We start from the raw sequence: 25,267 nt of genomic DNA, 5'->3' as shown, positions 1-25,267 counted from the left end.
ATTTTTCAAACTAAATTATTGAAAACTAAACAAATATAAAATTAATAATCATGCTATCTCAAGTCGACAACGTAAAAAATCATTTAATTATTATTTTTATTCATTCCAAAAATTTAGAAATAAAATAGGTCTGAGCACACTTTGTCTGTGCTTACACGACAAATTTTCCATTAGTAATTATTTATAACAAATTCGTATTGTTATAAACAATGTGTTATTTTTACGAGTCATATTTCATCATTAATAATATTATTTTGTTGAAAGCATCCAAATCGGTGTGGTATACGCATTAGTTAATCAATAAATACAATTTTTAATTTTTTATAACAAATTCGTTTTGTTACAAACAATATGTAATTAGTGAAATTCATATTTGATTGTGAACAATAATGTCTAGTCAATATTGACTTCATTTTCGAATAAAATTGTTATTCTTTCTCTTAAAAGTATTTTAAATTATTAGTTTTTAACTTCCCAGTGGGAAGTTATAGTAATGGGTCCGATTTTGCGAATCCCGAATTTTGACATATCTCCACGTTTGAACCCTTAGAAGCCTGATTTTCTAAATAAACTTAAAAAAATACTAATGTGTTTCCTGTAAGAACAAGATAAAGGGAAAAATAGTAAAATAGTTGTTTTTTTTTATTATTTGACCGAAAGAACACTAAGCAGTGATGTTATACAAACAGCCAAATATAAAAAATAAAACTAATTGCGAATGTACTTTCGTTTTAAAAGTTCGGTATCAAATTTGATACTCGAGGTATTTAAGGGTTAAGGTCTCCATAGTCGAATACGATCGTTTTCCAGTGGACGTCTGTGTGTGTAAATGTACGTATGTTCGTTCGGAATTTTCCTGGTCGATTATCTCGAGAACAAAAAATGATATCGATGTAGGACCAATTACATTCGATGCGTGATTATGTAACTTAGAACTGATTAGATTTTCAGCAAAATCGGTCCAACCATTTTTTTTGCAGAACCAAAAAACTAGCAAAAATGGAAAATGACCTGAATTTCTCAATTTATAAATTATACCATTTTTTAGACAAAATTTCAAAATCTTTTAAAAAATATGAATATTAAATTATTAGAATACTTGTATGAAAATATGATGACAATAATTCATCGAAAAAAAAATTTTGAAAAACAAAATCAGCAATGAAAGAATTTTAAACTCGTGTCAGGATTGAGAAAACAGCATTAAAGACGCTATAATAGTCAATCATAATTGTTAATAATATGGAATTGTGTCCATAACAATTGAACATTGTTACTGACAAATGATTATTGATCATGGTAATATTTAAATAACAAATTTAAAATTGTTATAAACAATAAAAATAGGGATCCATGCTATATACATATACATATATATGAGTACTTTTAACGCATAATTTTTTATTTTACTAACAAAATGTTACCAATCGTATAACATAAATAGAAACTCACTCTTTTTGTTTATACCAATTCAATCTGTTATAAACAATTAGAAACGGGTTCTATTCGAGGTGCTCTTTCATTTTTTCCACTGGGAAGTTGGTCGTGTGGACCTTTCGGGTCGCACCCAGACCACTGCAGAGCATTGATATTTTTGTTATAAAAAAACCGCTTTGGCCGAATTTGTTCAAATTTCACTCAGATCTTCTTTATAATAATATCTTCCGAATAAATTTTGGTTAAAGTCAATATTTCAATCCATTTTTGAGATATCGACAATGAAAAAAATGCTGACGTCCGTACATACATACGTACACACATCATTTCTAAAAATTGGTCAGTATGCTTGGAAATATCATGAAACGTGGAGATATGATGAAAATTCAAATTTCACCAATCGACCCAATTTCAATAACTTCCTAATGGGAAGTTGAAAATTCACCAATCAGCGCACAGTTTTGCTTTTCTGATTGGTCGATTTAATTTTGTATTTTTTAATTATTGTTTTTTAATATTTGTTACGGTAATTAAAAAATTTTTTTTTTTGCTATTATCATTAATGAATTGTAATCTCCATGATTAAAAAAAAAAAAAAAATATTATAAATATTTAATTATGTTCACACGAACGGTTTTTGTAATTGTATCTCTTTGCCTGACAGTAAGTCATGAGTTTTAATAGATAGGAAAAGAGGAGAATATGACCAACTATTTGGTGATTTCGAGATAAAATCATAACAGTAAAAGTAGTATAATTTGTGATGGTAAGAATAAATCATAAAATAAATGCATAAATAGAATTTTCAAATAGATTAGAATAACATACTGACAAATTTACCTTTTTCTTTCTTTCTGTAATTTGAAGATTCTACTCTTTATTACTCATAAAATTTTATAGTGTAATTTTTAATTCATTGTCAACTCTTTTGAGATAAATTTAAAAAAGTTTGAGTAGAAAACATTAATTGAAATATTATGATATGTCGTGTTAAAAAATTCCGGATTTTTTTTTTTAAACAGTTTTCTACATACAACAAAAAATTTATTTATTGGTCAATTTTACAAGAAAAGTTGAAAATATCAAAATTAAGTAAACGTTTATTTTGGGACAATTGAGATATCAGAACAAGTACGGAATGTTTCTTGATTACCACAGCCAGTTGCTCCTTTGCCATCTCCGCAAGTTCCCCAAGCATTACCAGTTTTATAATTCCAGCGTAAAGAACATTGCTCACAAGTAAGACCTTTAGGAAGTTGAAGTTTAATTTTGTAGTATCCACTACGTCCAGATGTTAAATTGTAAGCTTCTTTGCCTGATGCTAATTTTAGTGGATATTTTGCAAAACATTCTTCTGTTTCAATATCATTTTTTCCTTTTAAAGGACAAAGTGCGAACTCAAAATATCCTCTATGATTGACACTGAGATTAACAATAACATCGAATTGTTGGCCCTCTTGGTAAGACTTGACAATTGTACCAGTTCCATAACGTCCCCCGTTTTCATTACTTCTTGGCTGTTTGTTTGAGTAATTGTCACCGCATACGCCACATTTGCCTTTATTTGTTATAAAGTGAGCCTGTAAAATAGTGTAATTTAATAAAATATGTAAAGGAATAGTAATCATATCAAATAGGTCTAATTGTTATATAATTCTTTTTTATTTAATTAAAATATACCGTATAATTAATAAATAATTCAGTTAAAAAATTATTTTTCGAAATGTCTTATTGAAAAATTCACAAATTTATCAGAATAAAAAATTCCAATCATAAAAGAAACTCATAAAGCATAAATTATATTATTATAAATATTCAAATTCATTATAAAAGTGTATGTATATGAAAAAAACAGTAATATTAATGAACTAAAATTCTAAAAATAAAAGAAATTTGTAATATCTTAAGAAGGTTTTAATTGGATGAGTTTAAAAAAATTTCATTCAAGTTTTTGATGATATAATTGCTATTTTTTATGTTTTAAGTATTTTAAAAATATTCTTTATAATATTCGGAAGTGGAGGGAATTTTTTCCAAGTTACTTAAAATAGTGAATATAATTTACCGTATATCCACCGCAGTAGTTTCCATTGTCATTATAATTGACTGGTGTATTAAATCCTTTCCTCCAGGCACTTCCTCGGTTGACAGGATCCATCAACATTCCATGACCAAAAATCTCCGATAAATTAACCATCATTATAGTAATAATAAATAAAAATTTAATGAAAGTCATTTTTGTGATAATTTAGAGAAGTGTGAGACTTACAAAGATTTTTTGATAATTATTAATAATCACTTTGATGGACATTCATTTTATAGTATAAAATGGCATGAATGAAATAATCATAATAGTACACTCCATAAAGAAGACATCACTGCAAAACATCTGAAAAATTTCTAATTGAACAGTTGATTAAATTTGTAATATCCATTATTGCAATCTTGACAGACGATTCATTCTGCTCTTTTCGCATACATTAGAGTTAATATTTATGTTTCATATTAATGAATAAGGAACCCACATTTTCATACAGACAGTTTGTTCATAAAAGATAGTAGTATTTATGAATTATTGATTGTTCATATTTATACACGGATAAGATAACTGAAGTTCATATTGAAGTGAATTTTTGTTTAATAAATTATTTGATTTCATTTGCACTAATTACATTTGTTATAATATTTAAAATTAAATATTAATTATTATAAATATTTTCCGCGGTTTCAATTGAAATATAACATTTTTAAAGATATAAGTGACAGATTGAACGATTCTGTTTGTAACTTACGACAAAACTTATTTAGTTGTTTTGGATATATCAAAGATAATTATTATTATTGTGCCAAATAGAACAAATTATTTATAACGTTTATCTGAATAAAAAACACTTGATAATAAAAAGTAAAAAATTATTGAAATCAGATATTCAAGAAATAAAAAAAAGTCATTCAACTGTTTGCTGATATCACGTAAAAAGTACAATTAATAAATGAGAAAATTTTCAATATTATAAAGTTGATTATTTTTACATTTAAGAAAATCACGAAACAGGTAAAAAATATGCAAAAAATAATCATGTTTGAGATAAATGTTATTCAAAATGTTATGATTATTTTCATTCAATAAATAATGTTGTTTACTAGATAATTAGACTCTATTATTTCTAACTTATTGTATTCTTCTCTACAATCTTTTAAATTTTCATTTAGATTCAATAAAAAGTTGCCGACAGAATCTCATAGAATCCATTTTGCAATTAATTCATATTACAAATAAAAAATATTGTTGCTTCTTGATTGAATCTTTTCAATATGATCGAATTTACTCAAAAGTATGTTAAATAATTGAATCGTATCAAATTAAATTGTTTAACCTGGATTAACTAAATTGAATTGTAACTAAAAAAATTAAATCGTTATTGGGATAACGATCATTTTTATTTGTCAATATTTGGTAAACGATTGAGTATTTTGTTTCTACAAACTCGGAAGTTTAATGAATAGACTAAAGTAAAAAGTTATTAAAAAACGAAATGGAGGAATTTTGTAGTTTTTATTTGATTTTAATAAATAGAAGAACAAAACTTGACATCTTCGTTACTATATCCCTTGTAGCCATTAGGAAACAGACTGTCGTCAGACTTACGTATGTTGTTATCTTTTGGTTTCTTAACGAAAGATCAACGTTTAGTTAGACGTCAGATGCTGCTGCAGAAAGCAAGCAGACGTACGTAAGGCTGTCGAAAATTCTGATGTCAGATCTTGGCTATTAGGGTAGCTGAAGAAGGAAATAGGCAAGTATTGCGATTTTTTAAATCAATAAATAGTATTTTTTTTTAAATGTACATATATATCTAAAATTTTATTTCAATTTAAATGTTTACAATATTATTAACTGTTATATTTTTATTCAATTGCAATATCTGAGCAAGTTCTGAACGTTTCTTGATTACCACACCCTAAATCACCTTTTCCATTTGGGCAAATACCCCAAGTATTTCCAGTTCTATAATGCCATCTAAATGAGCATTGCTTACATTTCAAATTTTGAGGAAGAACTAGTTCTACTGTATGTAATGTATTGCCTGAAGATCTGACAGGATATTTATATCCACCTGAAGCTAGACGTAATGGGTATCTTTCGAAACAATCTTCTGTCTCAACATCTTTTTCATTTTCCAAAGGACAAAGAGCAAACTCGAAATATCCTAAGTGTGATGCAGTTAACTGAATTGTTGCATTAATGATAGACTCAGACTTGTATCTGCAAAAACAATTGTAAATAATTTAAAACCATCATTTCATTTGTAATTATAAATTAACTAGTATCAATTGAATAGATCAATATTTTTTCACTTATTTATCCATCAAAGTTAGTTTATTTTATTTAAACTAAATAAAACTCACGTTCGAACAATAGTGCCAGTACCATACAATCCACCATTTTCATGAGGTCTAGGAACAGTTAAAGAATAATCATCTCCACAAGCTCCACATTTCCCTTTATTAATGCCATAATGAACCTTTCAAAAATAATACTTTAATTTATTATTTTTTTATTATTGTGAATAAAAAATTTGAATTTTACCCCATATCCGCCACAAAAATTTTCATTGTCATTCCAGTTTTCTGGGGTTTTAAATCCCTGTCGCCATGCAGATCCGCGACCAACTGGATCTATAGCCATTCCATGGCCTAAGACTTTGGTACAACTAATAGTAAAAATTGAAAAAGTAAATATGACTTTTATAAAAATCATGATAGAAAATTTTTTTGTTACTGATACACTGTTTTTAAAGTTATTTCAAGCGCCTTTTTATATATACGAAAGTATAAATCTAATGTAAATAATTGATTAAAAATTATTTTATGTATATTATTATGCATGGTTAATAATGGAATATTTTAACGACCCGAATAACCAGATCTCTTTTATTTTATTAACGAAATGAGTTCATTTTTTTTTTCATTTCAAGGTCAGAAAACAGAAGTTTATTTGTTTAATTAATTTAATTTTTTTAAAATATAGGTTTTTATTTATCAGTATTACAATGTGATCATGAATATATGTATACTCAATTATTCTATTTAGAAATCAATTTGAAATTGGTTGTTGACTTAAAATAGTTGATGGAATTTTGTTTTAATCATAAACTACAGTACCCAAATATTTACTTATTATGAAGATTATCAAATCATAAATCTAATTGTTTAAGATTTAGCTGAATTATAAATTACTTCATTTATTGTTTTATATTTGTATAATCATTTTAAAAAGAGCTACTCTGCTTATTTCTTATGAATTTTTTGTTTATCAAATAAATACTATACTTTAAATGTTATTTGAATAATTTTTTCATTAATAATTTCTGTGTCAAGTTTTACTTTTAATTATAACTAAAATAGATTTATGTAAAATTTCTTTCGAAAAATCAACTTTTTTTACCATTTCCATTTTTATTGATGATAATATTTTACTTATTTCAAAGAAAAAAAAACTTTAAAAAAACGTAATTTTTTATATTTTATAAAATAGCTATGTCAGAGCAAGTTCTGAATGTTTCTTGATTTCCGCATCCCAAGCCCTGAGTGCCATCAAAACATGTCCCCCAATTATTTCCTGCTCTATAATGCCAACGAAGAACACAATGTTTACACTTTAATTTTGGTGGTAGCATTACTCTGACTCGAATATCACCGTTTTTTTGTATTTTAACTGGGTATTTAATTCCACCAGAAACTAGACGTAATGGATATTTTTTAAAGCATTCATCAGTTTCAATATCTTTATGATGTTTTAGTGGACATAGAGCAAACTCGAAATGACCCATATGTGATGCAGTTAGTTTCACAATTATATCCATTTTTGATCCAATTTTATACCTAGAATTCAAATTGATGATGAAGATGAATATTTATAAAAATTAATTACATGAATGTCATAAATATTTACGTTTTAACAATGGTACCAGTACCATATAATCCTCCATTTTCATGAGGTCTTGGAGGTTTTATGGCATAATCATCACCACAAGCTCCACACATTCCATTATTACGACCGTGCTGTGTCTATAAAGATTGCTAATATTATAAGCAATTATCAATATTAACAAATATACTAATAAAGTAACTTGACAGTAGGCGACTTTTTTTCAATTGTCAATTTATTATTAATTAGATTTGGTTAAGATAAAAGAATTTATAGAAATCAAATAATCAACTTTTATTAAAACAAATCTTACGTAAAATCCTCCGCAAAAATTTCCACTGTCATCGTAATTTTTAGGAGTATTAAATCCTTTACGCCACGCTGATCCTCGACTAACGGGATTCATCACCATTCCATGACCAGTAATTATCCAAATATTTATAACAACAATAGTTAAAAGTAAAAGATTTTTTATTAAATTCATGATAAGAAAATTTTTTGAAACTCTACCACCATTGTGAAGAGAACTCTCTTTATATATGTTTGAAATCTAAAACGGCTATTAAATTGGGTAATAGAAAACACATATTTATCTTTTAACAATTGGTTAAATATATTGTCATAACATGGTATGTTTATATTATATCTCAGAATGAATGTACTTCGTGAGTATTAAATAAACATAAAACTATATATAAGTGAACAAATAAAAAATTTTATGATTTATTATTATATTATCATAATAGAACTTACACTATTAAAAAATATTTTTATATCAAATATTCAGTCTGAAACATAAATTGGAAAATATTTATTCAAAAATAAGATTCTATAATCATAATAACAATAACATTCTTTGCTTTAATAAATCTTTATTGAAATTTTTAAAGTAAATAGCCATAATTTTGTCTTACAATTATTTGAAAAAATTATTTGTTTAACCTTGAAAAATATCAGTTAAAAAAGTAAAATTATGAATTATAAATCGTTGTTATGGAATTAATAAATACATTTCAAGATAAAGTACAAATCTAGCGGACTTAACTCAGTTAATACAGTCAATTATAAATTATTGAAAAATATTCCCTCAGATAATTATTTTTGTATTTAACTTAACTTTCTTGAATCAATTAACAAAATTATTTAATAAAAATGACAATCTTTTTTAAATGATCAATTACAACTATATCAAATAATACAAACTCTTCAAATACAAATAATATGTAATATTAGATATTATGAAAATTTAATATTTACCATTTTTTGCTGCTTTTAGTTTTTGTTGATAGATTAAGTAAGCTGAAATAGGTTGACGTTGATTTCTTCTCAACATGCGTTCACGAAATGAATAAACTGCTGCTAGTTTTTTAGATTTTTTTGGTTTATCTAAGTTCATTACATAGAATGATGTTGTGCCACCTGAAGAACTCAATGGAATATATCCTTCGTCTTCGATACTTATATTTTCTGGCTTGGGATGTTCTGAATCGAACATTTGTCTTGATGGTAAAACTTTTTGATCAACAAGAAGTTTCCTTTTTTTCTTTGGTGGCACAGGAATTTCTAAAAGACCTTCTATAACATCGTCAGGAAGTCTTTTAACTTTGTGTCTTATTGTTGATGTGGATTGAACACTCGATAATTGTTCTGTTTCTGAATTGGTAAATTTAGGTAAATTACTTTTTAATTTATTACTTTTTTGATAATCATTCAAATTTTTAATAGAATCAGTATCAGCTTCTTCGGCCGTGTAATAAGTTTCTGAAGATAAACGTTTCGTTCTTTTTAAATCAACGTTATTCTTATTACTATCCTCTATCTTCTTCATTTTTTTAGTAGAAGTTTGATTAATTTCTTTTATTGAAATTATTTTTTCTTTATTTTTCTTTGTTTCCACAGATTTTTTTCCCTTTTTTTTTTTTTTATTTTCCTTTTCTACAACTACATTTGAATTTAGAAAGCTATCATTTCTTAATACTTTCTTTTTCTGCTTTTCAAAATTTTTATGAGAAATTTTAGATAATTGTGAGCTTTCATGAATTTCAGTAGAAATATCTTCAACACTAAAACCATGTTGCTCGCATTTTGTTATCTTCTTTTGTTTTTTTTTTTCGTATTTTACCTTCACCAATTTTATCGATTGGTTCTTTGTTCACACCCATTTCAGCAGGTTTATCGTTATAAGCATCTTCAACAAAATATAATGAGCTTTTTCTTTTTTTACCAGATTTTTCTAATTTTAATGGTGGAAGTGTATCATTTAATTTCTCTTTCAATAATAATAGTGTTTCAGGGCTAGTAGTACATGGTGGTAGCATAGATTTATTGACTGAAGATATTTTAGGTGATTTTAAAGTAATTGGTGAATCGTCTACGTTAAAAGAATTTTCAAAATTAATTATTGACTTTTTTAATGGTGTTAATGTATCTTTTTTCGTAAACTTAACTAATTGAGGAGTGTTTGACTTATCTACTTTTGATTTAATCATTTTTAAAACTCGATTTTCATTCGTGAAAACATCATTTTCTTGCAAAATTATAGGCTTACTGTGTGTTGATTGATTTTCTTTTTGTTTATTGTGTTTTGCAACATCCATATTTTTATAAAATAATTCATTTTTATTTTCCTCAAATTTCTCATATGTTTCATCATCTCCAATTTCTTCATTAGATTCATTCTCATCATTTGTTATTTTATTCTCATTATTATTAATGATATTTTCTTTTTCATTATCGCTGTCACTTTTATTTTCTTTTGATTCAGATTCTTCATCTTCCATCTCTTCCTCAATTTCTTCATCATCATCAACAATAAAATCTGCCATATCATCGTCTTCTTCATCACTTTCAGTGGATTCTGTTTCTGATGCATGACATATATCTTCTGAAACATTGTCATCAGAATATTCTAAAACACTATCACCATTAAGATTATACTCACGGGCAATATCAGAATCAGTACTAGAAGAATCATTTTTTTGTTGATTACTACTATCACTACTTTCACCATACAAAAATGCAGGTAAAGTTATAGTTTGATCATCGCTTTCGTTCTCAGAATCAATACTTTGCATATCTGGATCGATATTAACTTGAGACATAAGATTTTTAGCTACCTTTTCTTTATAAGGTGACTTATGGAGTTTATCTTTGGTCTTTTTACTTATTGATTGATTAAGTGATTTGTCGATATCTTCTTTTTTCTTTTCCTCATCTTTTTCTGTATCTATTTCATAAATATTTTCCGGTTCTGATGTATTTAGGGATTTATTGGAAGAGTTTTCCAAAAATTTTGTAGAACTGTTAATTTTGTTTCGTTCATTAGTGTCTGATGTAAAATTATCTAATTTAATGGAGGGATTTAAAGATTTACGTGTTTTTGATGAGGTTGTTTTGAATGTTGTATTTTGGGACAATAATGAATCTAAAGATTGTCGAATAAATCTATCTTCTGTAACTAACTTCTTTGAATTTGTTACAAAACCAAATTTTGATGGAGTTATTTGTTTAAGTTTTACTTCTTTTTTCAAACTATTAGAAACAAGCGTTTCTTTTGTTTCATGTTCATTTTCAATATTGTCATTACTTTTATCTGAAATTCGTTCATCATTATTTACCTGTTCTAGCAATGAATTATTAGATGAGTTTGTAACTTCCTCAAATACTTGTTGAACTTCTTCTGATTTTTTTTCATTTTCTTCAACATCCGTTAATTCTTCAAATAATGGAGATGCGGGAGGATCTATTGATTTTTGAAATGATGTATCTGTCTGAATAGTATCAAGAGATTCAAAATTGTGAACTTCTTTTATTTTTTTCAACCTATCTGCTTCAGCTGCTTCCCAAGCTTTTTTATCTACTAAAACCAATTCAAAATCTTCAATTGATTCTTTTTCAAAATTTTTTTCTTCTTTTTTATCGTCGATTTCATTTTCTTGTTTTTTTGTGTTAATTTTCAAATTTTTTTCCACTAATTTATTATTCTCACTCGACTGAATAGGTTCTTTATTCCATTCATCAGCAGGGATATCTTTGAATAACTGGTTCAGGTCATAATCCAATTCATTATCTATACTTTTATTGGATTCTCTATCATTTTCTTCAACTTCTTTTGAAGGTGTTATAGCTTTATTTATTGGAAGCTCATCTTCAAAATCATTTTCCAAAATTATTCCTTTATCTGATTTATCATTTTCAGGTTCATCGACACTTGAATTTACTTCCTCAACGGTTAAAGAGTTCAGTTCAATTTCTGAAACCAAAATTTTTACTTTAATATACATTTTTTTTATTTAAACGCTTTTTCTAACTAATAGTTATTAAGGCGCCTCGAGCGGAAATATATAGATATATAAAAGTATATGGACCTTTGCGCACTAGTTTTAGGCAAATAAATAGATAAAATAAGGAAATACCTATAGGAAAAGATTCGCGCAACAACAATTTATGGAATGAAACGAGATGAGGACAATTAGTTGATGAATAAGCAAAATATCCGAAATTAAAAGTCTAAAACGATTTGACAGATTTTGGTCGGCCATATATAAACGAGCAAGAGTTAGAAATATGAAAAACAATCTTAAACCAGTTAATTATCTATCACATAAGAAAAAAGAAAAGCAGACTGGTTCAAAGCATAGATGAAATTAAAATCTGGCCCGAAAATTTTGAGATAACCAAGTAATTTTCTTTAGATTTATACACTTTTTTTGTGATGCCTATGCTATCAATTTTATGCTATAATTTGAATTGTTATAAATGAATTTAAAAAATATCAACATTGATATTTATAGCTTAAGTCAATTATTTATCTTACCTTTACGAGCTTTTGCTGATTCAATCGAAAGTGACTTAACATTTGATGTTTCGTCCATAATTTGAGATTTTTCTTTTAAACTACCAATTTCCTCTTCATCAATAACCACCTTTAATATCTCATTATTTTGAGAAAGAGATTTGTCTATTACATTATTTTTTTTATAAATTTGATAATTATCATTAATGCTCGAATTCGATGACGTATCTTTTAAGCTCTCTTCTTGTTCTATGTTACTGTTTTCTGAATTTTGAACATTGAAATTAGATTCTTTTATTTTTTCTGTAATAATAATAGATTCATTTTTTGAACCAATATTTACTGAAAAAACATTTTCATTAATCATTTTTATATTGGAAAAAAACTCAAATGATTTTTTAGGCAAAGATTCGTTGGATGAATTTTCATTAGTTATTAGCATTTTATCATCTATAGTTTTATTTAATCTTTTCACAATTGAAATTTTCTCAGAAGCTATGGTTGTTAAAGACTTTCGATGAGTTGATACTTCTTCAGAATTTGGAAATTTTAATTTTTTTATTGGAATGGTTACATTAGATTTTTGATTTTCTTTATTGTTTGGACTTACATCGAGAGATTCTGAAGTATGATCTTCAAATGGAAACTTCATTTTTTCTACTACTACTTTTGGAGTTTGAATAATTTCATGGATTCGACTTTTGTTTTTATTACAAATGGTTGATTCTTCTTTCAATTGCGAATCATTTATTTCTTCTGATATTGATTTTAAGCTACATCCACTAGAAATTTTTAATGGATTGGTTGAAGTATCATTTGTATTTTCATTAGATTGATCGGTATCTATTTCCACTTCTGGTGTAAAACCTCTACTCAATCGCAAGATAGGTGATTTAATTGAATCTGTATGTTGAGCAAAATCACCAACTGTGCTATGTTTATCTTCTGTATCATTAATTTCTTTTTCTTTTTGATCATCTTCTATTATTGAAAGTAAAGATTCTTGAAGAGAGTTACGATCTTTTTCGATTTCCTCTATTAAAGTTGGTTCAGATGGAAGAATTGATGCTCGTCGACGTAATTTGATTGGTGTACTGTTGTGAGCTTCTTGTAGATTATTTTGAATTTCATTATCACGTTCTTCTAAATCTAATGAACTGGCACGAGTAAGTCGATTTGCTTTTGCAGGAGATTGGATTGTTTTTGATTCAGATCCAGCTCTAACAGACCGTCTACAAATAAACCATGTTTAAAAATGTTATTAATAATTTAACCATTTTTTAATACAGTAATAAAGAACATCCAATGTCATAGAATAGTTTAAGTTGTTGATTGATAAAATGTTTATCATATATATTTATACTATACCGTAATCGAATGTTAGTTGGTGTATCTGAAGTAGCAGCAGCTGTCGTACTTTTTTTAGTGGTACGTTTACTATCAGCTGTTTCTACATCATGATTTTCAGAAGTATCAGAAGTAACAGAAGTTTTCCTTGGTCTTAATGTACGTGTAGACTCTGAAGTGAAAACTTCTTGGGAAGCTGCTTTACGTCTAGTAGTTCTTGTGACCGGTCCAGATGTAATATTTACTCCATCAGGTGATAATTCACGATTTATCTGCTGTCTATTTCTTGTACTACGACGTAAAGGTGAATCGACCACATTTGTTCCAGTAGCAGCTCTAGATCTTCGGCCTAAATTAATAAAAAAGAAATATTTATACATTAATAAACAGTTGAACGACAAAAAATCGTTATAATGTTGAATTTATAGAAAATTAGATGTTTTCAAATGTATTTTATCAATACAGACCAGTTTTTATTTCATATTCATCATCGGATTCTTTAGTTCGTGGCATTTTTTATTTCGAAGATAATTTTAATTGTAATTGAAGTAATAATCAAATATTAAATAATTATTAACAAACACGTGTTACACTTTATCACTACATATGAAAAAAGCCAATGATGGCGGTAATTTTAGTAGTCGGGAATGATGGGAAATAACATCAGAGTCACGTATAGGAACAAAAAAGAACTATAATTGTGATATGTGAACGTAGCAAAATATCTGATCGCACGGCACGTGTACAGACTATACAATAAGTGGTTTCTATTAGAGATGTGAATTTACCGGTAATAGAAAATTCGGTAATTACCACGTAAAATTACCGGTATCTGACGGTATTCTGACGTCAAAAAATTCTGAATGTAAAATTTACCGTCAAGCCGTCGGTCAGCGTAATTACCGTAAATTACCGGTCATTCGCATCTATATAGATGAATATGATGAGCTTTTTACCGAGGAAATGGCTTGCTTTCGAACTTGCTTGCCAATTTGCTTAAGTTAATTTTGCTTTTTGCACTTGTTAATTTAAAACTAATTAATTATTATAAGATGAAAAAAAAATTTTGTAATTTGTAATAAAAAAAATATTTTACATTTTTGACTGTTAGGACAGAAATAATAAATATATTGAAAATTATTATAAACGTTTATTTAGTTAAGTTTTTGGTACATTTTTTTTTATAAAATAGATAATCCTTCGTTATTACATATTATAAAGAATTTGACTTTTTTAACTTTTATGTAAATTATTTATGAAAAAATAAAACCATATAATCTATAGTTTCTATCAATTAGTAATATCACATAATAATTGACATATTTCATTAGGAAATAACAAGTCTAATACTGATTCAATTCCATCAACATCACTAATTAGTCTTGAGTAAATTCTTCTTCTAAAAATTCAACTTCTTCATGCTCAGCACAAATTTCACTTATTTCATCCTCTCCTTTATTACTTTCCTCATCTTCTTCCCATTCTTCTTCTGTATTTTTTGGTGAAGGATTAAGTAATTTTAAATTTCTTGCAATGTATGTTATTTTTCCAGCTCTATCGATACTTAACTTATTTATTTTAGATGAATGAATCCATCCTTGTGTACTAAAGGAACGCTCGGTTGCAGCTGATGTTGCAGGTAAAGTCAATATAGCCACAGCTATTTTGCTCAACGAAGATTTTTGGCAAATACTTTGCCACCATTGACATGCTGAAGTGATTATACTTGCTCGCTTAACGTAGTCGTAACTCCACATACTTGATTCTGACACATAATCTGTTAAATCTTTTAATACCTTACAAATTCCGATAACTTTTTTAATTCCCAAAGCATCAATAACACTTCCTATTTTTTCAGAAATATATAAGGCAGTTTGTGATTCGGTTCCAGTTGGAAATGTTTTGAAAAAAACTGGCGCTGGGGTTGTTACAATAAAATTGATGATTCCTTCTTTGCGAATATTAGACCATGCGTAACATTGCACTCCAACAGTAGTAGCAGATTCAATTTTTTCATTAACCATATTTTGTGTTCTAACGAATACTGAATCTAAAAGATTATTTGATATTTGATTTCTTGATGGCAAATTAAATGAAGGCCGTAATGCGTTAAAAAATTTTAGCCAATATGGATTTTCTGTTATACATAATGGTGTACCAGATGCATAAATCGCTTCTGCAAGTAGTTCTTGTAGAGAATCTTCATCTTTTTTTGACATTTTATCACAAAAACTATCGATTGTATTTTTTTTATAGTTATTGCTACAAACACTTATATTATTTGGTAAATTTTCATTTGAAATCATTGAAGTACTTGCTCTATTGTCTGCTTCATTCAAATCTTCAATAGTAAATGAGTCGTCTGTGCTGTTTAGATGAGAATTATTTCGTTTACGAGGTTTACATGGTTTTAAAAGTTTCCGTAAGTCTTGAGGACAACTTCTACACTCTTTATAAAGATGTTTTCGCATGCGAGTAATGTTTTCTGCATACTTTTTCTTGCAATAGTTACATGAATACGATTTTTGGTTAGGTTGCAGAGGTAATGCAGAGAAATGTTTATATATTGATTTGTTCTCCCCCATTGCACCAAGTTCTCAATGAAAATCCTTATCTACAAATTGAATTTTCTTATATTAAATATTATCAGTATTTTTAATAAACAAATAAAAATGAAAATATATACCTGATAGAACAAATAAACAGTTGTATGCCGTTGGAAATTCTAAACTGTGATTGGACATGTATTAACCAATCAGAGATCAGCATTTTTCTGACCGGTATGGTAAAACAGGCTTGGTCATTGACGCGTTTTTTACCGGTAATTTACGGTAAATTTACCCGTCAATTACCGATTCACATCTCTAGTTTCTATTATACCAGAGAAGAGAGACGTAAATAGAATCACAATGCCGTGTTCCATTTGGGGATCACCCCAAACCCCAAAGTTATCACCCCAACCGCCAGACGGCGATACTGTACATGTAAGCTTCTGTACCCCAAAGCCAGGTGGCGACAGTGTTCTTGGCACAGTCACGCCTACTCTCCTCCAAAGATGCGCACGCATAGAAAAAATGCTTCGCGGCAGAAAGAGCCAACTTGAATTCTCAGATTTTCCGAAATTCTTGGAAAGTTACAACTCAAAATTATCGATTGAATTCATTGCTTTAATTTATATATCAGTATATAAATTTGTTTGATTTTTTTCGAGAGTGCATACAGTGTATAAGTGATTGTGCATTGTGTACGCAAAAATGCCAGCTACAAATGTATGTGCATTTTTCAAATGCGAAAATGTGTCATCGAGGATGCCGCATCTCTCGTTTCATCGCTTTCCTAAAAACGAAAGGTAAGTTTTTGAATCACTTTTCATTATTGACAGCTTTCGTCTTAGTTCATTGATATATTAATCAATTGATATTAAAAAATATTTGTTCCTATATATAAATACTTCTTTGCGTATCTTCAACGACTTTATATATGCTGAAGAAAAGAATATTTTTGAAATTTCAATTAAAAGGGTTGATATAAGTCGATCAACTTTTTAGTTAATATTTATTTTTTACAAATAATTCATTGCAGCATTTAAGTGTTATTATATCACGATTTTCTAAGTTTTTTGAATCGAGTTACTTTGATAAAAGTGAAAGTAGTAATATAGAGAGATTTTATAATCAATCAACTTTAATTAATGATATTATCAACCCTCTTTTTGTCTATAAATAATTTTTAAAATAATTGTAACGTTTCTATGAGACATGGGCTAAGCTGTTTTTTTCATTTAAACTTTTTTGTTCATCCCATGGTTTTCCCCAGTCTCCAATCTTTTAAGCTGCTTTAGATCAGTATTTGTACCAACCATTATGTTTATGTGTAACAATATACCTATAAAATGAGTTATTTTTATGGACAATATATTATTTAAATCGTTCTCATTTTGGTTAAAGGGTTTTAATATTTGGGCCCCCGAGCGCACTTTTCCTCTTCTGGCGCTAACGGGTGCGACAGAGAGCAATACATATCTCTCTGCTTCACTCGCACTCACACAAAACTTCTGCGCACGCGCCGAGTACAGTAGAGCATAAGTGCGAGTGAAATGATCACTCGAACCGTAAGTGTGACAAAGACACTATACGGTGAGGGAAGAGGGGATGTTTTGGGCTCATGCTGGTTACTTCAGAAGTCTTTCCAAACTCCAACTTTATCAGCGCGAGAATTTTTCTAAGTTCTACGCGCTTAAAATGTTAGAGAAAATTTTTCAATTTTAGGTCCAATAATCATATATATAGATCGATAGAGAATTAAATTTCCTGTCGATCTAGCTATACTTTTTTTAGGTACTTTTTTCCGATTTTTTAACGCAAAAAATTAATTTTCTAAGAGAAGAAAAAAATGTACATACATGTTCTTGACATATCTGAGAACATGTTTTTTTTTCTCTACATTTGAAGATTGATTGATATAATTATGTGGGAGATATAAATTTTTTTTCTCTTAGAAAATTAATTGAAAAATTTTGAAAAATTGAATTAATTGAAAAATTTTCTCTAACATTTTAAGCGCGTAGAACTTAGAAAAATTCTCGCGCTGATAAAGTTGGAGTTTGGAAAGACTTCTGAAGTAACCAGCATGAGCCCAAAACATCCCCTCTTCCCTCGCCGTATAGTGTCTTTGTCACACTTACGGTTCGAGTGATCATTTCACTCGCACTTATGTTCTACTGTACTCGGCGCGTGCGCAGAAGTTTTGTGTGAGTGCGAGTGAAGCAGAGAGATATGTATTGCTCTCCGTCGCACCCGTTAGCGCCAGAAGAGGAAAAGCGCGCTCGGGGGCCCAAATATTAAAACCCTTTAACCAAAATGAGAACGATTTAAATAATATATTGTCCATTAAAGTAATGAAAAAATTGATAAAAAAAAAATTTTTTTTTCTGAAAATATAGCTAAATATCTCATTTTTCGAAATAAATTGCCACAAAGTAATATTTATAGCGCTAAGTATTTTTTATTAATTTTCTTAGACGCGACTGGAGCTTTCGTCATTAGTGAAGCTTCAGTCGCGAATAACTTTTTATCTGTCATAAATATGAAAAAAGTGTTCAGTATTTTTTTCATTAAAATTAAATTCTGACCAACTTTTATTTAAAACATTTTTTCATATCTATGATAGAAATCGAGAAATTCGCGATGGGAGGCGGCTTTTCGCGATTCCCCCCCCCTCTCCCTATGCGTGCCAAACATTCTTGACCTACACCATCGTGTTCCTCGCAAAATTTTCGATCTAGTTATCTATTAATCATCACTTTGGCCGCAGCAAACCAAAATTATCCCATTTCCCTCATTTGACTGGACTACGAGTCTAGTTTTAACATTTTTACATCTGAAGACGAACAAGTGGTACTTTTTTATGTAGGTAATCCGCTTTTATGACTGATGCGGGTCTACCTTTTTACAATAGCGTTATTTACATCGAAAAACCCACGGGTTAAGTGGTCAATGTTTGGCGCGTGCTCAATTACTTTTTGATAATTGAAACTCCGCACCCTCATCATTGTCTTCGTCTTAATTTTTCGTTTTATTTAAAAAAAAATTCGAAACAAATCTATCAACTCCTTCGTTTTTTTATTTTTTTCTCTCCTGTTAACATGAAAGAGAAATTTTCTCAGAGAACGATGTTGGGAAACCGTTCGTCTCCCACCACTACATGACAGAACTTGAGCTCCGCCCTACGCTCAGAAACGTCTCTGAATCTCGACCATTCTGCCATCTGACAGCAACAACACGTATCAAAATTTCCGGCCACATCGTCCCATAAGGAATAAACTTCTATTTACGTCTCTCTTCTCTGATTATACATTGGTCTAACAAAAATTTTTTAGTGTATTCTTTAATTTTCGTGACGTAGTTCTTCAAGAAAAGACATTCTATATATTTTACCATTATTTATATATATTTTATAAGTCATTTACAAAAAACAAAAAAAATTCATATGTCTTAAAAAGTAGCATTATTCAAGTAATTTTTAGGATCAATAAACATTTAGAGTATAAAACTAATACAAAAAGTTGCTTGCATTGTTGTTGTTTTCGAAGACGTGAATTATCAAAAGCTATAAAACAGAAATAACAATTATAATCATTCTTGCATGAAAAGATGACATTCACGCCATTCCAAAAATATTAATATCGTATCTTTCATTTGTACTCACAAAATTTATATTCAAAATATAAGAATTTATACAGGTTAGTTCAAGAGTGAATACTTTTATCTAATATTCCACTTGTTATTGTTAGGATATAAAACATTCTTTTATTTCTTGTATATAACTCACTAAGATAATGTAATAATTAATTTTTTAGAACAAATTTTTATCAATGATCTTCTAAAGACAAGTATGAATTGAATAAATATAGTCTTGACTCTGACATTAATCAATGACTCATCCGGTATCAAAGAAACATGGAAAAAGATAAGATTTGGTTGTTACTATGTAAACCTTGCTCGGTGACGTTAAAAAAATTACCAGATTCAGTTATTAATAAATGGAGAAAAAGGACTACACAACATCGTCAACCTTATGCGAGTCGTAAAAGATCAGGAGATAAAGAAATATATAATTGCAGATTATTGAGACCTAAAAGGAAACTACAATATAGTCAAGATGCTATTGATTGTATCCCATATCCGTACGATGATGAAGATGAAAAAGATGAATACAAAAAAAATGAGAATGAAAATATTAATCTCGGTGAATTAGTGATAAAATCCAACAATTCACCACCATTGCCAAAGATAAATGAGGATGATAGTATCACTCCAGTGTGGAAATACAAACGAAAAATAACAAAAATCTCCACAAATTTAAATGAAAAAATACATGACATTGATAATCATCAATCATCAATTCAACAAGCATTGCAAGATTTAAGGTTCAATGAAGGTAATGAGACTAATATTAAAGCTCCAATGAAACGAGAATTGAAAATAATTTTATGGAGATTAGAAGATTTGAATGATAATGATGTTTATTTAAATGCATGGAAGTCTAAAAATAATTTACAAAAAACTGCAAATAAAGTTTTTATAAACCAAGAAATAGTTCAAGAAAATATATTGAATAATAATTCTTGCAAATTGAAAGTGAAATGTAAATTATCTTCAAAATCTTCCGAATCAAATAGCAATATAAGTTCTATTGTATTAAGAACAGAAAAAGAAATACCTGATAAAACTACTTTTATTACATCTGCAAATTTGCAAAAATCTTCCATAGGGATTACTAAGAATGAGACATTAATAAGTATGTCGGAAAAAGAAAGTAATCTCAGTGATAATGTACAAAAAGTGAATGAAAAAAAAATAATCAGAATTGTTAATAACGATGATTCTGTTGACGATGAATTAATTATAGATGTTGAAAATAATGAAGAAACAACAACTAAAACGATTTCTGATACTGATATAAACATTATTACAAATACAACTTCTACGATTATTTGTTCATGCCATTCTGATAATCGATTAAAAAATGAATCTATTGTTCAAATAGAAATGGTTCTTTATTGTGAAATATGTAATACGCTATTTCGACGAAGTGAATGTTTTGAAATTCATTATCGTTATAGTTCTAAATGTAACAATAAACGTGGAAAGGGTAGATTACCCAAGTTATTTTGTAGCACGTGTCGAGTAATTCTTCATTCATTATCAGAGATGCGTAAGCATTTAGAAGAGCACGCTAATATTAATTTTCATCGCACTGTTACATTTGTCTGTAATATATGTCGAGTTGTATTTTTTGGTGTTGGCACTGTATTTTGTACTCATTGGTTTACTCATGAAAAAGATCCTACATTTGTTGCAAGCCGTCACTCTTTTCCAAAATTGTGTGTTTCACATCAAGGAATAAAACCAGCCGGTGCTGGAATAAATGAACAATATCTTTTTGTAGCTGAGTATGTTTGTCGATTATGTAAATTACAATTTACGTCTGACGGTGAATTGTCAAAGCATACATGTAAAAATCCGTTGGAAAATTCAGAAGGTAAAACTAAAAATCAGATTGAGAAAAAAATGAATACTTCAAGAGCAAAAGAAACAGAATCTGCCATATTAAAAGGTTCCGAATTGTCAGAAAAAGATTACATCGATGGTCTGAAACTAGTTTTTTCATGGAATTGTGGATTTTGTAATAAACCATTTTCTACGTGGACTGAATTTGAGGAACACAATTTAAACCACTTAAAAGTAAATGAATATCCAGGCTATTCATGTTTTCTACGACAAAATAGTCAACCTGCATACATTTGCAATATATGTAGACATCTTAGCAGTAATTTATCTGATTTAATGAAACATTGGGCTTCACATGATATTATTAAATTCATATGTAATTACTGCAATGAAAAATGGTCAACTCTAAAATTGTTTATTATACATATTCGATCATCATGTTGGAAATTTAAACCAGGCTGTTCAGTGGTGTTGAATAATCAACGACCCTTTTCAAACGTTAGTCAAACGAGATTTGAAAATGTTGAAGAAATGATACAACACGATAATCATAAATCTAATAGTGATAATAATACAAAAATAAACACCGTAGAGGCTACAAAAACACCAAAAAAACCATTTCAACCATTAATATCAAAAGACAACATTAAAGTTCTAAATACTTCAAATTTCAATTTAACTACTACAAATGATTTAATTGTCAATCAATCTGCTGTGAATTTTGATCAAAATAGACCAATACTACCTAATGAATCAACTTTAAACGTTTCTAATAGTTTACGGAAGATAACCAAATCGATTTCTTCAGAGAAACAAATAAATTTAAGTAATAATACAATTAGTAACACAATGTCTTCCAATACAAACTTATTGAACAATGCCACGATTGATTGTGTAAATGATAATCCAGTTCAGTTAGTGTCTTTGATATTGGATGAATTGGGAAACATTCAAGTTGTTCCAAATAATTCAGGAATTAGTATTTCTAAAAGTGGTTCAACTTTTCAAGGACCACAAGTTATTACAAATAGTTTACCAATTTTGAGTAGTTCTAATGAAATTATTACTACAAATAACATTGGATCTGTTGTAAATAAGCTTGTAATAAAAGTTGTAAATAGTGGACAGACCAATACTCCCACTAATAAAAATACATCAATTGTTGAACAGTCAAGACTGATAACACCAATAAATGATTCTAATAAAGATGAAAAGAATGATAAAAGTCAAGAAAATGTATTGAGCATACGATCTCAAGAGAAAGTTACAATTCATGAAGTTGCAAAAAAAAATACAAACACGACTACAGTTTCAAGTAAAAATGTGCCAGATCCTATAATAGTTGATTCTTCTTCGAGTGATCATGATAGTGAGATATTGGTTGAAAAAATATGCCCTAGTTCAGATAATAACCATGTTAATGATACTTCTAAAGATACTCCAACTGACATACCAAAAAAAACAGATGATGAAGTAAAAATCATAGGCACTTCTCCAAGTAAAACTGATTCTAATCCTCGTCCATTTTTACGAGTAAAAAATTTTTCAGAGCTTCAAGCTGTTAAAAATCATACATGTAATCAATGTCGAGCTGCTTTTGATAATGAAACTTCATTGAATGAGCATTTAAATGCTCATATGAACAGTTTAAACAGAAGAAGTGGCAATCCAACAATGCGAGCTGCTCTTGTTTTACCAGTAACAGATACTGCTTCAAGTAACTCCCCTAATAAACAAAGAGTCACTCATGTTACATCAAATATTGTAGGAAAAAGAATTCTTCCTCCTATACCACAAAGAATTCGGAATGTTAATGCCAGAATAGCAATGCCTTTAGTTAATCGCAATTCTACTGAAGAACGAGTCAATAGGAATTTTCCGCAAGTAATGGCCGAATTTTCCTGTCCACTGTGTAATTTTTGTACTACTAAAGAGGAAGAATTTCAACAACATTTAGTACTTCACTACAATGAGACTTTAAGTAATACACAAGATGTTTCTACAATTGTGAGTAATCCAAGTCAATCTAAAATAATTTCTCAAATTCCTAATACTTCTCAAATTGTAAGTCATTTTGCACCAAACTCATCAATTGCAACTGTGACGTCAGTTGATTCAGTGAAAAACAGACCAAAAATGTTCAATTGTAAGTTATGTTCTTTTGCAACATTTGAGAAAAACGACATTATCACACATGTTGCAACTCATTGTACAAGGCCGCCACAATTTATAACCAATGTTCAAAATCGCAATGATACTCTACAATCATCAGTTTATTATCCACCAGTGAATACTAATGCTGCTACTTCATTATGCCCAATGTACAACTGCTCAACTTGTCGCAATTTCCAAACTAATTCGTACGAAGAATTAAATAAACATATTAGAGATACACATTTTATTTCTCAAAAATTTACGACTTATCTACATTGTACTCAATGTCAGTTGTATTTTACTAATGATGAGACACTGAAAAATCATATAAATACTTATCATATGAACTTTTGTAAAGTTTGTCTACGACGATTTGAAAACTATACGGATTTTGTAAATCACCTTTGTTGTCCACAAAAATGGAAATAGAATCATAAACATTGTTAGACGTAAATAAATTTGTTTACAATTATTTTTTTCAATCAGTTATTTAATTGAAATAGTCAATACATTAAAACATCAATCATGGTTTATTATATTATAAGAAAGACTTAACTATTTTTTTATGTATTTAAAGAAATATCATATTTAAATAATAGAAATTGAATATATTGAAAACTAGAATTTTGATTTATTAATAATTCATTTAAGTATTTAAAGATTTTCATTCTTAAAAACAAAGAATTGATGTTTGTGTCATGTTTATTTTATTTTTTATATTCTGATAATAACACTTTTATAAAAAAAATGGAAAAAAGAGAGAAGCAATTAAACCTTACTGATTTGAAAAAGTTTAGTCGGTTGATTCTATTATAATTGAATTAATGTACAGTATTCTAAAGCAGTATTTGTTTTAATTGATACTTATTAAAATCATAAATTGAATTCACATTAAATCAGAGTTGGTTATAGGTAATTACTTTTATATGATATTTATTCATTCTTAAGAATTCATATAATTGATTGAAATATCATAAATTGTACAGTTGGTATTGCAACTTTCTATTCCCATTTTTGTTTGAATTTGGAAGCTTCCAGGTGATTATTGAATAATTATTTTATAGAAATTATTTATGTCAATCCAAGAATATTAAAACAATGAAAAACGTATTACACTGTAAAAATAACGTCATAAGATGACATATTATAAGCACAATTTAGACAGTACATTATATATGTATGAAACAATTACTTAAGAAAATTTAATAATAAAGTTTTTCTAAAAATTCCAATAAATTATTCAAGTTATTTTTCTCAAAATTTTTATTATTGTATACGATTGTCCGTACATGTAGAGTACTCTGTAAATATCCATGTTTTCATGCCATTTACAAATTAAACAAATTTATTAGAAATTGAAAATTTTTTTACTACATATTTATTTAATCTAGTTGTAATTTACATATTTGATTTTATACTAATATTTGGCACGTAATTCACATAACACAATTGAAAGTGTGTTATATAGACACATACAGAAAAATTACATATTTAACCAAAATCTTTTCATATAGGGCATTGCATATAATTACACATCATTACACATTAAATAATAAAATTTTAGTCAAGTAATACATTTAGAATTTATAA

At 28.2% G+C, this 25,267-nt stretch overlaps 6 protein-coding genes across 6 annotated transcripts; 1 reads left to right on the top strand and 5 right to left on the bottom strand.

The window, feature by feature from the left end:
* Positions 1-2,459: 2,459 nt before the first annotated feature.
* Positions 2,460-3,710, bottom strand: LOC118065042 (uncharacterized). The gene is made up of 2 exons (XM_035080474.1): positions 3,503-3,710; positions 2,460-3,017 (listed from the first exon to the last, which is right to left on the bottom strand). The coding sequence occupies exons 1-2, from the start codon at positions 3,671-3,673 to the stop codon at positions 2,538-2,540; spliced, it is 651 nt and encodes a 216-aa protein (XP_034936365.1). The 5' UTR covers positions 3,674-3,710; the 3' UTR covers positions 2,460-2,537.
* Positions 3,711-5,269: 1,559 nt separating this feature from the next.
* LOC118073840 (uncharacterized) lies at positions 5,270-6,216 on the bottom strand. Its single transcript, XM_035094927.1, has 3 exons — positions 6,029-6,216; positions 5,848-5,963; positions 5,270-5,704 (listed from the first exon to the last, which is right to left on the bottom strand). The coding sequence occupies exons 1-3, from the start codon at positions 6,197-6,199 to the stop codon at positions 5,347-5,349; spliced, it is 645 nt and encodes a 214-aa protein (XP_034950818.1). The 5' UTR covers positions 6,200-6,216; the 3' UTR covers positions 5,270-5,346.
* A 661-nt stretch (positions 6,217-6,877) lies between these two features.
* Positions 6,878-7,960, bottom strand: LOC118073068 (uncharacterized). Its single transcript, XM_035093752.1, has 3 exons — positions 7,683-7,960; positions 7,394-7,509; positions 6,878-7,323 (listed from the first exon to the last, which is right to left on the bottom strand). Exons 1-3 carry the CDS (start codon positions 7,851-7,853, stop codon positions 6,966-6,968), a joined length of 645 nt encoding a protein of 214 aa, XP_034949643.1. The 5' UTR covers positions 7,854-7,960; the 3' UTR covers positions 6,878-6,965.
* A 403-nt stretch (positions 7,961-8,363) lies between these two features.
* LOC118064347 (putative leucine-rich repeat-containing protein DDB_G0290503) lies at positions 8,364-14,151 on the bottom strand. The gene is given in 5 exon segments (XM_035079253.1): positions 8,364-9,491; positions 9,493-11,621; positions 12,186-13,396; positions 13,533-13,860; positions 13,979-14,151. Coding segments are annotated over 5 exon segments (4,590 nt in total). The 5' UTR covers positions 14,025-14,151; the 3' UTR covers positions 8,364-8,615.
* A 668-nt stretch (positions 14,152-14,819) lies between these two features.
* On the bottom strand, positions 14,820-16,272 carry LOC118063599 (uncharacterized). Its single transcript, XM_035078055.1, has 2 exons — positions 16,198-16,272; positions 14,820-16,125 (listed from the first exon to the last, which is right to left on the bottom strand). The coding sequence occupies exon 2, from the start codon at positions 16,094-16,096 to the stop codon at positions 14,888-14,890; it is 1,209 nt and encodes a 402-aa protein (XP_034933946.1). The 5' UTR covers positions 16,097-16,125; positions 16,198-16,272; the 3' UTR covers positions 14,820-14,887.
* Positions 16,273-19,299: 3,027 nt separating this feature from the next.
* LOC118063598 (uncharacterized) lies at positions 19,300-24,243 on the top strand. The gene is made up of 2 exons (XM_035081708.1): positions 19,300-19,752; positions 19,870-24,243. Exon 2 carries the CDS (start codon positions 19,970-19,972, stop codon positions 24,104-24,106), a length of 4,137 nt encoding a protein of 1,378 aa, XP_034937599.1. The 5' UTR covers positions 19,300-19,752; positions 19,870-19,969; the 3' UTR covers positions 24,107-24,243.
* The last annotated feature ends 1,024 nt before the right edge of the window (positions 24,244-25,267 follow it).

Source organism: Chelonus insularis, unplaced genomic scaffold (assembly GCF_013357705.1).
Source record: "Chelonus insularis isolate UGA/USDA-ARS -01 unplaced genomic scaffold, ASM1335770v1 contig_100_pilon, whole genome shotgun sequence".
Taxonomy (NCBI): Eukaryota; Metazoa; Arthropoda; class Insecta; order Hymenoptera; family Braconidae; genus Chelonus; species Chelonus insularis.
The sequence above is the reverse complement of the archived record's forward strand: the minus strand, read 5'-3'. Positions and strand labels throughout refer to the sequence as shown.

Bases quoted from the DNA above. Each gene is read 5' to 3' on its own strand.
- LOC118065042 (XM_035080474.1), bottom strand. From the start codon at position 3,673: ATGACTTTCATTAAATTTTTATTTATTATTACTATAATGATGGTTAAT. The intron at 3,018-3,502 runs GTAAATTATATT...ACTATTTTACAG, and splicing joins ACTACTGCGGTGGATATACG to GCTCACTTTATAACAAATAA.
- LOC118073840 (XM_035094927.1), bottom strand. From the start codon at position 6,199: ATGATTTTTATAAAAGTCATATTTACTTTTTCAATTTTTACTATTAGT. The intron at 5,964-6,028 runs GTAAAATTCAAA...TATTTTTGAAAG, and splicing joins ATTTTTGTGGCGGATATGGG to GTTCATTATGGCATTAATAA. The intron at 5,705-5,847 runs GTGAGTTTTATT...TTGTTTTTGCAG, and splicing joins ACTGGCACTATTGTTCGAAC to ATACAAGTCTGAGTCTATCA.
- LOC118073068 (XM_035093752.1), bottom strand. From the start codon at position 7,853: ATGAATTTAATAAAAAATCTTTTACTTTTAACTATTGTTGTTATAAAT. The intron at 7,510-7,682 runs GTAAGATTTGTT...CAATCTTTATAG, and splicing joins ATTTTTGCGGAGGATTTTAC to ACACAGCACGGTCGTAATAA. The intron at 7,324-7,393 runs GTAAATATTTAT...TTTGAATTCTAG, and splicing joins ACTGGTACCATTGTTAAAAC to GTATAAAATTGGATCAAAAA.
- LOC118063599 (XM_035078055.1), bottom strand. From the start codon at position 16,096: ATGGGGGAGAACAAATCAATATATAAACATTTCTCTGCATTACCTCTG.
- LOC118063598 (XM_035081708.1), top strand. From the start codon at position 19,970: ATGGAAAAAGATAAGATTTGGTTGTTACTATGTAAACCTTGCTCGGTG.